At 35.9% G+C, this 13,677-nt stretch overlaps 1 protein-coding gene across 1 annotated transcript in view; it reads left to right on the top strand.

Annotated features, from left to right (window-relative positions):
* The window catches only part of LOC132545116 (transportin-1-like), a 54,074-nt gene that overhangs the window by 32,581 nt on the left and 7,816 nt on the right, over window positions 1-13,677 (top strand). Inside the window, exons 10-18 of the mRNA XM_060208786.1 lie at window positions 3,093-3,418; window positions 3,698-3,847; window positions 6,014-6,088; window positions 6,568-6,654; window positions 6,900-7,007; window positions 7,404-7,562; window positions 11,568-11,655; window positions 12,290-12,388; window positions 12,772-12,870. Of these exons, the coding sequence (XP_060064769.1) occupies window positions 3,093-3,418; window positions 3,698-3,847; window positions 6,014-6,088; window positions 6,568-6,654; window positions 6,900-7,007; window positions 7,404-7,562; window positions 11,568-11,655; window positions 12,290-12,388; window positions 12,772-12,870 (1,191 nt within the window). The remainder of the gene's footprint in view (window positions 1-3,092; window positions 3,419-3,697; window positions 3,848-6,013; window positions 6,089-6,567; window positions 6,655-6,899; window positions 7,008-7,403; window positions 7,563-11,567; window positions 11,656-12,289; window positions 12,389-12,771; window positions 12,871-13,677) is intronic.

Below are 13,677 nucleotides of genomic sequence, written 5' to 3'. Positions count from 1 at the left end.
AATAAATGATGACTGGACACATTAAAATGTTTTATGTTTTGCTCGTATATATACTCCATCCATGATTATATTTATCTTCTCAGCCTGAAGTATATACATATGCTAACGTTACACAATCAGAATATATTTCCCATATCTATGTGGATTGTTTTATACAAAGAATGTCTACACATATCACTATATATAAACAGCACTTCTTACTTCCCTGATTTACACAAGAATACCTTTACATTTGTTCATCTACAATATATCTTCCTGCTGTATTGAGGTTTGGAATCTGATTTGTTTCGGGTGCTATTTAAATACCCTATATAATATGTAAGCTGTAATAGAGATCCACCAACTAGTTCCTTCTTTCAAATCTTCAAAAAGGTGTTTGCTTGTGTGGAAACCTGTTTTTAAAACCATCTGTTTTCAAAATCTTACAAAACAGCAAGATTTTAACACTGCTGGGGCCTAGTATTTTTCATCCTTTGTATCAAAGGTTGTTCACTTCAAAACCTTTCTCCATGTATCATGAAGTTATTCAGTGTTGGGCAAATTTCTGGAGTTATTTGTGTGATTAGAAATATTCATGCCTCTATTTCTGGTAATGTTATGCCATCAATAACAAGTTTAGATGTATATTTTAGTTTTGGTTCAGGATTTTATGTTTGACAATAATTCCTTAAACTGTGCATTTTGAACCTATATTATATATTGGTTCCAACATCCAGTACAGGTTCATTTGTTGATCTCGGAATAATTCCAGGCTGTTCAACTGTTTCAACCTGGCTGCATGAAAAAAGTTAAAAAAAAAAAAAAAAAAAAAACTTTAAGATCAGGTTTTTTCTCGACAAATCAATCTTTGGTACTTGCATAGAATTTGAGATATTTAAGCTTTTCCCCTTCCCTGCTTGTTTGAAATGGATCAGGTTCACATGGTTCAGAAGACCAAGGTAAGTCAATGCCATGGAGTACTTGTCTATTTGTTTGCAGTTTCCTATCAAATTTACATGGCTGGTGTTGACAGTGAAAGAGAAGATGTTTTAATTACTTTTTCAATGGTATTTGTGTAATGATTTTATAAATACAAAGGTTAGGACTGATGTTTGTGTCTAGCCTGATGCATGAAAACAGATTTTTTATATATATTTCATTAAGGCATTCATTTGGTATTATGATTGAATGAATACTTTAGTGAACTTTAGTAAAAGCATTCTTAAACCTGTTTTCAGATTAGAATATGTAATTGTGGTCTTAAAATTGGAAGAAGTATTTGCCTCATATTTTTACTGTGAAAAAAGATATTCTTGTGACTTATTAGAAATATTTTGTTTGTTCACTCATTCTGATTATAGGGTAGCATCTCATGTGACATTCTGTAGACATGATGCCTTGTGTTTGATATCAGTGTTTCCTACATCTCATGTGACATTCTGTAGACATGATGCCTTGTGTTTGATATCAGTGTTTCCTACATCTCATGTGACATTCTGTAGACATGATGCCTTGTGTTTGATATCAGTGTTTCCTACATCTCGTGTGACATTCTGTAGACACGATGCCTTGTGTTTGATATCAGTGTTTCCTACATCTCGTGTGACATTCTGTAGACACGATGCCTTGTGTTTGATATCAGTGTTTCCTACATCTCATGTGACATTCTGTAGACATGATGCCTTGTGTTTGATATCAGTGTTTCCTACATCTCATGTGACATTCTGTAGACATGATGCCTTGTGTTTGATATCAGTGTTTCCTACTTCTCATGTGACATTCTGTAGACATGATGCCTTGTGTTTGATATCAGTGTTTCCTACATCTCATGTGACATTCTGTAGACATGATGCCTTGTGTTTGATATCAGTGTTTCCTACATCTCATGTGACATTCTGTAGACATGATGCCTTGTGTTTGATATCAGTGTTTCCTACATCTCATGTGACATTCTGTAGACATGATGCCTTGTGTTTGATATCAGTGTTTCCTACATCTCATGTGACATTCTGTAGACATGATGCCTTGTGTTTGATATCAGTGTTTCCTACAATGTGACATTCTGTAGACATGATGCCTTGTTTGATATCAGTGTTTCCTACATCTCATGTGACATTCTGTAGACATGATGTCTTGTGTTTGATATCAGTGTTTCCTACATCTCATATGACATTCTGTAGACATGATGCCTTGTGTTTGATATCAGTGTTTCCTACATCTCATATGATATTCTGTAGACATGATGCCTTGTGTTTGATATCAGTGTTTCCTACAATGTGACATTCTGTAGACATGATGCCTTGTGTTTGATATCAGTGTTTCCTACAATGTGACATTCTGTAGACATGATGCCTTGTTTGATATCAGTGTTTCCTACATCTCATGTGACATTCTGTAGACATGATGTCTTGTGTTTGATATCAGTGTTTCCTACATCTCATATGACATTCTGTAGACATGATGCCTTGTGTTTGATATCAGTGTTTCCTACATCTCATATGATATTCTGTAGACATGATGCCTTGTGTTTGATATCAGTGTTTCCTACAATGTGACATTCTGTAGACATGATGCCTTGTGTTTAATATCAGTGTTTCCTACACCTCATGTGACATTCTGTAGACATGTTGCCTTGTGTTTGATATCAGTGTTTCAAACACCTCATGTGACATTCTGCAGACATGATGCCTTGTGTTTGATATCAGTGTTTCCTACACCTCATGTGACATTCTGCAAACATGATGCCTTGTGTATGATATCAGTGTTTCCTACACCTGTGACATTCTGCAGATATAATGTCTAGTGAAGACATAAGTGAATTGATAATCTACAATATGGTTTAACATGGTTATATTCCTAAAGAGTTGAGTGTTCATGTCTTCCAGAAATTATTTTGACTTTTCTTTCCCGCAGTGCCAGGTATAGGCTTGGGCCTGTTTTAGTGTGGTTCCATAAACCTCTTTCTATACAAGGGGTTTACCAGATTTTAAATGACTGACCTAATCGCCAAGACTAGATATAACCTATTAATATGACCTGAGACACAACCTGTCTGTGTTAATACAATTGGGTCCACATGTTCAGGTTTATGTTAACCTTACATGTTTCTATAGGAAAATGCTCTGCAGCAGCCCTTGATGTGCTTGCAAATGTGTTTCGAGAGGAGATACTGCCCATTTTGTTGCCAATCCTGAAAGAGACGCTGTTTCACAATGACTGGGATATCAAAGAATCTGGTATTCTGGTGCTAGGAGCTATTGCAGAGGGCTGCATGAATGGGATGATCCCACATCTGCCTGAACTCATCCCATATCTCATCAGTCGACTGTCAGACAAGAAGGCCCTGGTGCGCTCTATCACATGCTGGACACTCAGTCGATATGCCCACTGGGTTGTGGGCCAGCCCCATGAACTGTACCTCAAACCACTCATGACAGAGGTAAGATCTTCTGAAAGAAAAAGGCTCCAATTTTCTACACACATCAAGTCGCCATTAGAATTGTTTTTGAATCCCATATATTAATGTGTGTATTAATGTTACACAATATAATCCACATCAGATAGAAATAGAATTTACCGGGCATTGTTGTACTGTAATCGATGATAACAAAATTTTGTAGTAAGTTTAACAAAATAATTCTCCTACTTAACCCAGAGGTATAATTCCTAAGGGAAAGAAACTATAATGATTTGTTATTAAACGTTTTTACCCATGTAGCTACTGAAGAGAGTGCTTGACTCCAACAAAAGAGTACAAGAAGCAGCCTGCTCAGCTTTTGCCACCCTAGAAGAAGAGGCTTGTACAGAACTGGTTCCTTATCTCGGATTTATCCTGGAGACGCTAGTCTATGCTTTCAACAAGTATCAGGTAATATCACTTGTGACACTTGTCTACACTTTCAACAAGTATCGAGTAATATCACTTGTGGCACTTATCTACGCTTACAACAAGTATCAGGTAATATCACTTGTGACACTTATCTACGCTTACAACAAGTATCAGGTAATATCACTTGTGACACTTGTCTACACTTTCAACAAGTATCAGGTAATATCACTTGTGACTCTTGTCTACGCTTACAACAAGTATCAGGTAATGTCACTTGTGACACTTGTCTATGCCTACAACAAGTATCGGGTAATATCACTTGTCTATGCCTACAACAAGTATCTGGTGATATCACTTGTCTATGCCTACAACAAGTATCTGGTGATATCACTTGTCTATGCCTACAACAAGTATCTGGTGATATCACTTGTCTATGCCTACAACAAGTATCGGGTGATATCACTTGTCTATGCCTACAACAAGTATCGGGTGAGATCACTTGTCTATGCCTACAACAAGTATCGGGTGATATCACTTGTCTATGCCTACATCAAGTATCTGGTGATATCACTTGTCTATGCCTACAACAAGTATCGGGTGATATCACTTGTCTATGCCTACAACAAGTATCGGGTGAGATCACTTGTCTATGCCTACAACAAGTATCGGGTGATATCACTTGTCTATGCCTACAACAAGTATCTGGTGATATCACTTGTCTATGCCTACAACAAGTATCGGGTGATATCACTTGTCTATGCCTACAACAAGTATCTGGTGATATCACTTGTCTATGCCTACAACAAGTGTCTGGTGATATCACTTGTCTATGCCTACAACAAGTATCGGGTGATATCACTTGTCTATGCCTACAACAAGTATCGGGTGAGATCACTTGTCTATGCCTACAACAAGTATCGAGTAATATCACTTGTCTATGCCTACAACAAGTATCTGGTGATATCACTTGTCTATGCCTACAACAAGTATCTGGTGATATCACTTGTCTATGCCTACAACAAGTATCGGGTGATATCACTTGTCTATGCCTACAACAAGTATCTGGTGATATCACTTGTCTATGCCTACAACAAGTATCGGGTGATATCACTTGTCTATGCCTACAACAAGTATCGGGTGATATCACTTGTCTATGCCTACAACAAGTATCGGGTGAGATCACTTGTCTATGCCTACAACAAGTATCGGGTGATATCACTTGTCTATGCCTACAACAAGTATCGGGTGATATCACTTGTCTATGCCTACAACAAGTATCTGGTGATATCACTTTTCTATGCCTACAACAAGTAACGGGTGATATCACTTGTCTATGCCTACAACAAGTATCGGGTGATATCACTTGCCTATGCCTACAACAAGTATCTGGTGATATCACTTGTCTATGCCTACAACAAGTATCTGGTGATATCACTTTATAATACCTGTTTGTTCATTTGGTGTTAAACCGTATACTATTGATAAATTCTATGTTATGACCAAATTAGTGACCAGATATCAGGCTTCCCACTGAAGACTGTGCACTTTTGAATTCTACAATAGTGACTTTGAATTCATAAAAGTAAGTTGCTGCAAACTTGTTATAGTTTAGTTTAGTTTAGTTTAGTTTAGTTTATTACCAATGCAGGATCGTTACGATCCTCTATACAGGTCTCAGTGATACAATGATAATGTTTATAATTATTGTCATTTGAGACGTCAGATCCAGGAACTACATAATTTCTGATTGTAATTATATACCAGTTCTTGATTTGCCCAGAGTTCATCTAATCTGTTTTTGAAAGAGTTAAACTGTTGGTGCCGATACAATATACTCGGGAAGATTGTTCCATATTTTGACCACACGCAAAGAAAAAGAATGTTTCCTGATGTCAAGTTTACAGGGCTACATGTAAAGTTTTTTGGAGTGACCCCTTGTTAGCTGAATTTGAACTTTGTCGATCCACAATTTAAGGAAACTAGCAGCGTTACTTCACAAAAATTGTTTGTAATTTTAAAGACTTCAATCATATCCTCACGAATCCTCCTGAATGCCAATGTTGGTAATTTTAGGCGTTGTTATATTAATAAAATCTGAAAGCAACAAAACTTGTTTTATGATGTATATATGTACTGATATAGAAATAGTGTATATATATATATAAATAAATAGAATGTAATAGTGGTCAAATATTTGTTTTTTAGCACAAGAACCTGTTGATTCTGTATGACGCAATTGGAACCCTAGCTGATTCTGTCGGCCATCACCTTAACAAACCGGTAGGTTGGACCTTGATTTATAAGTGTATAACCAAATAGCTGTCTCATCTTTTGAATCAGACTGTAGAATGTTGACTTACACAACCTGAAGTAAAGGGTGTGTGGTTTGAGGTTTCTGACCTTTGGCAGTGTTTGCTTTTGTTTCTCGGGAAGCTAAAAAGTGGACCAGCATGTGATGCCTTTGTTAGGACCTTGGGCAAGACCCTAGGGGCATGTGACAGACCTCTCATATGTTGTTCATGAGGTTGTCACTAGCTACTACGAGTAGACTTTGCTCGAAGTGATTCTGGCTGTCGAATTTTGTAAATTTAGCAAACAAACAAACAAAATTGTTGAGCAATTCATAGGAAATAAGGTGTACTACATTGTTCTAGGTATTTAATTGTCCTGAATAAGCCAGACATTTTGGTGGATTGGTTCCTTTGGCCTTTTACAGGATGTTTATAATCTTATGATAACTAATAGGGTTTTCATTGTAGGACTATGTCAACATGCTGATGCCACCCCTTATACAGAAGTGGAACGTCTTAAAGGATGAAGACAAAGATCTCTTCCCTTTGTTAGAGGTCAGTGAAGGCCAAACTATCTTCATGTAGAAGGTCCTTATTTACCAACATTTAGAAAAGTACCAGGAAATTCAAGGATTTTTACACAAGTTCAAAGTCCATATCACTTTTCATCACCTGACACACAGTCAAGTTCTGACTAATGAGAAAACTGTTTGCTAATCTGTAAATAATGATATTATTATGTCATAAAGTTTACAACCCCACCATCATCAAGGTTTAATGAATGATCTCTGTGTTTACAGTGTCTGTCCAGTGTTGCGACAGCCCTTCAGTCTGGTTTCCTGCCCTACTGTGAGCCGGTATACCGTAGATGTGTGTCCTTGGTGGAACAGACACTTAACCAGAACTTTGTAAGTAGCAGCAGGGAGTATCAGGGTTTAGAATATCTAAATCTTAAATAGTAATGTTAAAACTGGTCTGTTCAACATTTAACTGGTCAGTGGAGACAGGTAAAAATATTCCACCTGGAACTCTTAAGGGTATAAAAATATTTAATCTGGTATTCTTAGGGCACAGAAATATTTTACCTGGAACTATTAGGGCCTAGAAATATTTTACCTGGAACTATTAGGGCACAGAAACATTCTACCTGGAACTATTAGGGCACAGAAATATCCTTTCTGGGACATTGAGGGCCTAGAAATAGTCTACCTGGTACTCTTAAGGCACAGAAATATTCTATCTGGTATACTTAGGACTGAGTCAATAAGAGAAAAAGAGAGAAAAAAATCCATGTGACATTGCAGATGAGCATGTCTCACCCTGACCGATACGAACCTCCAGACAAGGACTTTATGATTGTGGCCCTTGACCTTCTGAGCGGCCTAGCTGAGGGACTGGAACAGCACATTGAAGCTCTTGTAGCCAACAGTAACATCCTCAAGTTGCTCTTTCAGTGCATGCAGGTAAGTTAGTTTCAAGACATAATCACATCTCTGTGAGTCAGCTTCATGAGTCTCATCTGTAAGTCACCAGATTGACCTGGAAGGAATATTTTCAGCATTTTGAAGGTGTGTGATGTTTGATTCTGTATACATGTTCTTAGCTTATTCGTTACTATAATCTGAACTGAAATTTGTAGGAAGATTAAAATAGAATGAGAAAAAAATTAGAAAATATCAATATTGGGGTAGTTGACCTCAGATTGAGAAATGTAGATTTTCAGTTTTACAGAAATTCTACTCATATCCATGTACAGAGACAGAAAGAGGTTGTACAGAAATTCTACTCTTGTCCCATTTACAGAGACAGAAAGAGGTTGTACAGAAATTCTACTCATGTCCCATTTACAGAGACAAAGAAATCCTACAGAAATTCTACTCATGTCCCATTTACAGAGACAGAAAGAGAGATTGTACACAAATTCTACTCATGTCCCATTTACAGAGACAAAAGAATCCTACAGAAATTCTACTCATGTCCTGTTTACAGAGACAAAGAAATCCTACAGAAATTCTACTTATGTCCCATTTACAGAGACAGAAAGAGATTGTACAGAAATTCTACTCAGAAAGAGATTGTACAGAAATTCTACTCATGTCCCATTTACAGAGACAAAGAAATCTTACAGAAATTCTATTCATGTCCCATTTACAGAGACAAAGAAATCCTACAGAAATTCTATTCATGTCCCATTTACAGAGACAGAAAGAGAGATTGTACAGAAATTCTACTCAGAAAGAGATTGTACAGAAATTCTACTCATGTCCCATTTACAGAGACAAAGAAATCTTACAGAAATTCTATTCATGTCCCATTTACAGAGACAAAGAAATCCTACAGAAATTCTATTCATGTCCCATTTACAGAGACAGAAAGAGAGATTGTACAGAAATTCTACTCATGTCCCATTTACAGAGACAAAAGAATCATACAGAAATTCTACTCATGTCCTGTTTACAGAGACAGAAAGAGATTGTACAGAAATTCTACTCAGAAAGAGATTGTACAGAAATTCTACTCATGTCCCATTTACAGAGACAAAGAAATCTTACAGAAATTCTATTCATGTCCCATTTACAGAGACAGAAAGAGATTGTATATAAATTCTACTCATGTCCCATTTACAGAGACAGAAAGAGATTGTACAGAAATTCTACTCATGTCCCATTTACAGAGACAAAGAAATCCTACAGAAATTCTACTCATGTCCCATTTACAGAGACAGACAGAGATTGTACAGAAATTCTACTGATGTCCCATTTACAGAGATAGAAAGAGATTGTACAGAAATTCTATTCATGTCCCATTTACAGAGACAGAAAGAGATTGTACAGAAATTCTACTCATGTCCCATTTACAGAGACAAAGAAATCCTACAGAAATTCTATTCATGTCCCATTTACAGAGACAGACAGAGATAGAGATTGTACAGAAATTCTACTCATGTCCCATTTACAGAGACAAAGAAATCCCACAGAAATTCTACTCATGTCCCATTTACAGAGACTGAAAATAATCCTACAGAAATTCTACTCATGTCCCATTTACAGAGATAGAAAGAGATTGTACAGAAATTCTATTCATGTCCCATTTACAGAGACAGAAAGAGATTGTACAGAAATTCTACTCATGTCCCATTTACAGAGACAAAGAAATCCTACAGAAATTCTATTCATGTCCCATTTACAGAGACAGACAGAGATAGAGATTGTACAGAAATTCTACTCATGTCCCATTTACAGAGACAAAGAAATCCCACAGAAATTCTACTCATGTCCCATTTACAGAGACAGACAGAGATTGTACAGAAATTCTACTGATGTCCCATTTACAGAGATAGAAAGAGATTGTACAGAAATTCTATTCATGTCCCATTTACAGAGACAGAAAGAGATTGTACAGAAATTCTACTCCTGTCCCATTTACAGAGATAGAAAGAGATTGTACAGAAATTCTATTCATGTCCCATTTACAGAGATAGAAAGAGATTGTACAGAAATTCTATTCATGTCCCATTTACAGAGACAGAAAGAGATTGTACAGAAATTCTACTCCTGTCCCATTTACAGAGATAGAGATTGTACAGAAATTCTACTCATGTCCCATTTACAGAGACAAAGAAATCCTACAGAAATTCTACTTATGTCCCATTTACAGAGACAAAGAAATCCTACAGAAATTCTACTCATGTCCTGTTTACAGAGACAGAAAGAGAGATTGTACAGAAATTCTATTCATGTCCCATTTACAGAGACAAAGAAATCCTACAGAAATTCTACTCATGTCCCATTTACAGAGACAGACAGAGATTGTACAGAAATTCTACTCCTGTCCCATTTACAGAGACAGAGATTGAACAGAAATTCTACTCATGTCCCATTTACAGAGACAGACAGAGATTGTACAGAAATTCTATTCATGTCCCATTTACAGAGACAAAGAAATCCTACAGAAATTATGTTCATGTCCCATTTACAGAGACAAAGAAATCCTACAGAAATTCTACTCATGTCCCATTTACAGAGACAGACAGAGATTGTACAGAAATTCTACTGATGTCCCATTTACAGAGATAGAAAGAGATTGTACAGAAATTCTATTCATGTCCCATTTACAGAGACAGAAAGAGATTGTACAGAAATTCTACTCCTGTCCCATTTACAGAGATAGAGATTGTACAGAAATTCTACTCATGTCCCATTTACAGAGACAAAGAAATCCTACAGAAATTCTACTTATGTCCCATTTACAGAGACAAAGAAATCCTACAGAAATTCTACTCATGTCCTGTTTACAGAGACAGAAAGAGATTGTACAGAAATTCTATTCATGTCCCATTTACAGAGACAAAGAAATCCTACAGAAATTCTACTCATGTCCCATTTACAGAGACAGACAGAGATTGTACAGAAATTCTATTCATGTCCCATTTACAGAGACAAAGAAATCCTACAGAAATTATGTTCATGTCCCATTTACAGAGACAAAGAAATCCTACAGAAATTCTACTCATGTCCCATTTACAGAGACAGACAGAGATTGTACAGAAATTCTACTCCTGTCCCATTTACAGAGATAGAGATTGTACAGAAATTCTACTCCTGTCCCATTTACAGAGACAGAAAGAGAATGTACAGAAATTCTACTCCTGTCCCATTTACAGAGACAAAAGAGAATGTACAGAAATTCTACTCGTGTCCCATTTACAGAGACAGAAAGAGGTTGTACAGAAATTCTACTCATGTCCCATTTACAGAGACAGAAAGAGATTGTACAGAAATTCTACTCCTGTCCCATTTACAGAGACAGAAAGAGGTTGTACAGAAATTCTACTCGCGTCCCATTTACAGAGACAGAGGTTGTACAGAAATCCTAATCAAACCCCACTTACAGAAATGGAATGAGATCATACAGGGACCGAATGAAATCCTACAGAAATTCTATTTTAAGAACTAAGATCTGCCTGGAGTTGTTGTTGTTGATTTTATGTGTTTATTTTACTATATGATATTTGATGCTGTACACTTTGCATGTAATTAGTACTACAGGGCTATATTTAGACAGTAGTGATAATTAGTACACATGTTTCTTTTGTTACATGTCTATTGTGATACCCCAGATGTTAAATGTCCTTTACTTTGTCAAACATTCTTCATTAGGTCAAATGACTGATTTTTCATTTCGTATTGGCTATACTGGTCCTTACTTTTTAAAATTCATCAAGTTGAATGTTAAAGTGGAAATTTATTCCAAAAAGAACAAAACAGATTTGGCTTAGATTTTATTGGAATCTTATAAAAGAATGTAACTTGATTTATTTTTCAATTTTTCAAGTCAATAATAAACTAAGGCTATTGTTCTTTGCTGTAAATGAGTAAGACAAATATAGCCATGATGTTATACAAATGTTTGGCTTGGAGTTTTAATTTTGCCTTTAGATGATATTGTATTCTTGCCCTACACAACAGGACCCCATGCCAGAGGTTCGACAGAGCTCATTTGCACTTCTAGGTGACTTGACCAAGGCCTGTTTTCAGCATGTCAAACCTTGCATAGGTGGGTGCTTGTTTGCAAGCATGGTTGGTAAATCTCTTTCTTATGTTGTACCTGTAGTGACATTCTCAAGCTTTCCACTTGATCCTTATCATTGTAAATAATATCAAGTTATCATGTTGAATCACCTGTTATTATTGTGACTTTTTTTTTTGTCGCTTTCTTCTTTTTTTTGTGTGTCTTGTGCTTCCACACACATGGGATGGCTATGTTGTGGATGTAGTAATACCACAAGTTTCAAGTTTCACTACAGCATCACTACAACTATTGCCGTCTCTTATAGGAATTTTTGACAATGGTTTTACAGCTAGATTTTTATCAAGGAATATTTTATCTTACAAGTTAGATATGATAACATTCTTACACAAAATGTATTAAGCAATGAGTGTTGCAGCATATTTTTATGATCTGACTTTGTTCTTCAGTATTCAGAGGTGAATAAATTGGCTTAATCTTGAAACATTTCATTTTCACTTGAGGAAAAATCTGTATTAAGAAGTGAAGGAAAATATTGGATGAAGTTTAATTACTAGAAAAAGGAATCGGAAATTGATCAAACTCAATAGAATGATATGGGAAAAAAATGTTGAGTTAATGTGTGTGAAGGCTATCCATGTTTCGTGTTTATCATTTACAGGAGACTTCATGCCTATCTTAGGCTCGAACCTAAATCCTGAATTTATCTCCGTGTGTAACAATGCCACCTGGGCCATCGGAGAAATCTCCATCAAGATGAGTAAGATATATTTATGTTGCTGTTCTGGCTTTAATCATTAGAAATCAATCATGTTGCATTTTTGGCTTACATCTTGTACAAAACAGTATGTATTATATTTGCTATTGAGAATTAATGTGTAAAATATTTTGTGATAATGCTCAAGTATGATGATGACATTTGTGCACACAAGTCCTTGGACAATGAGTGTTGCATTGTATTCGTACTGTCTGACTTGAGATAACTAGGTACAGAAGCTTGTGGCTGTTTGGTATCTGTCATTGAGAAGTGTCGTTTCTGATAATCGGTAAAAAGTCTTCATAGTGTTTTTGATGTCTTCCATTTGTCGCATGAGATTCAGATTGCTACTAGAGATAGGTACATGATATTGATGTGTTTTTTAGTTGCCACGGAGATGCAGCCTTATGTTACCCTGGTGTTGGCTCCACTCATCGACATCATTAATCGACCCAACACTCCAAAAACACTCCTGGAGAACACCGGTAGGTTCTGACAACAGATCATATCACAAATCTCAATACATCGGCTATAGCAATTACCTCAAGTTTGATATTGAACGGAGAAAAGTGATGATTATTAATTATTTTAATAAAATAGATAAATATTTTGAGTATGCTTTGAATAGCTTGGTGATTTTCTGGTAAAAGCTGAGGAAATTGTTAATTGTTATGTTGTGGTTGCATGCTGATGTTCTTTAGTAGATCCTAACATTGGACAGTAGAATCGTTTTCTTCTATACATTTCTTCTGTTCACAATAGAAGTGTAACCTGACTTCTGTATTGTATTAAACCTGGTATTGATCGACCAATATGCACGCTATTACCATTTTTTACAGTTGGTTGTGGCTTAATATCTAAACTGTTCATAGGTGAATTTGGTTGACAGAAAACACAAATGGTGCTGTAATATACTGGATTGAAGACAAACTCCATAACAAAGCAGAATTTCTTTAGATCTTCTAGCTAAGCAAATTTTCATATTGTATATTTTGCAAAAAAATTGTTCAATTTGTGTTTTCTAAACTTTTAGGTTTAAATAATATTTTTAGTGTACATGTTATGTCCAAGTGGCGTCAATCACACATAATATTCACTTACTCGCCATGATTTTAAATGTAGTTATTGTTTGTTAGAGGGGAGACATGCTGCAATACTATTTTTGTTATTTCATTTTTGTCAAATGAACAAATACACTTTTTTTTTTTTCATTTCTTTGACTTTAATTGTTTGAAATATTGAAAAAACATTATAAGGGAAGTAACTGAGATAGTATGAAAGTAGTGACAAAG

Source organism: Ylistrum balloti, unplaced genomic scaffold (genome assembly GCF_031769215.1).
Source record: "Ylistrum balloti isolate Yb309-2 unplaced genomic scaffold, AGI_CSIRO_Ybal_v1 Utg369828, whole genome shotgun sequence".
Classification (NCBI taxonomy): Eukaryota; Metazoa; Mollusca; class Bivalvia; order Pectinida; family Pectinidae; genus Ylistrum; species Ylistrum balloti.
This window is presented reverse-complemented; position numbering and strand designations above follow the sequence as displayed.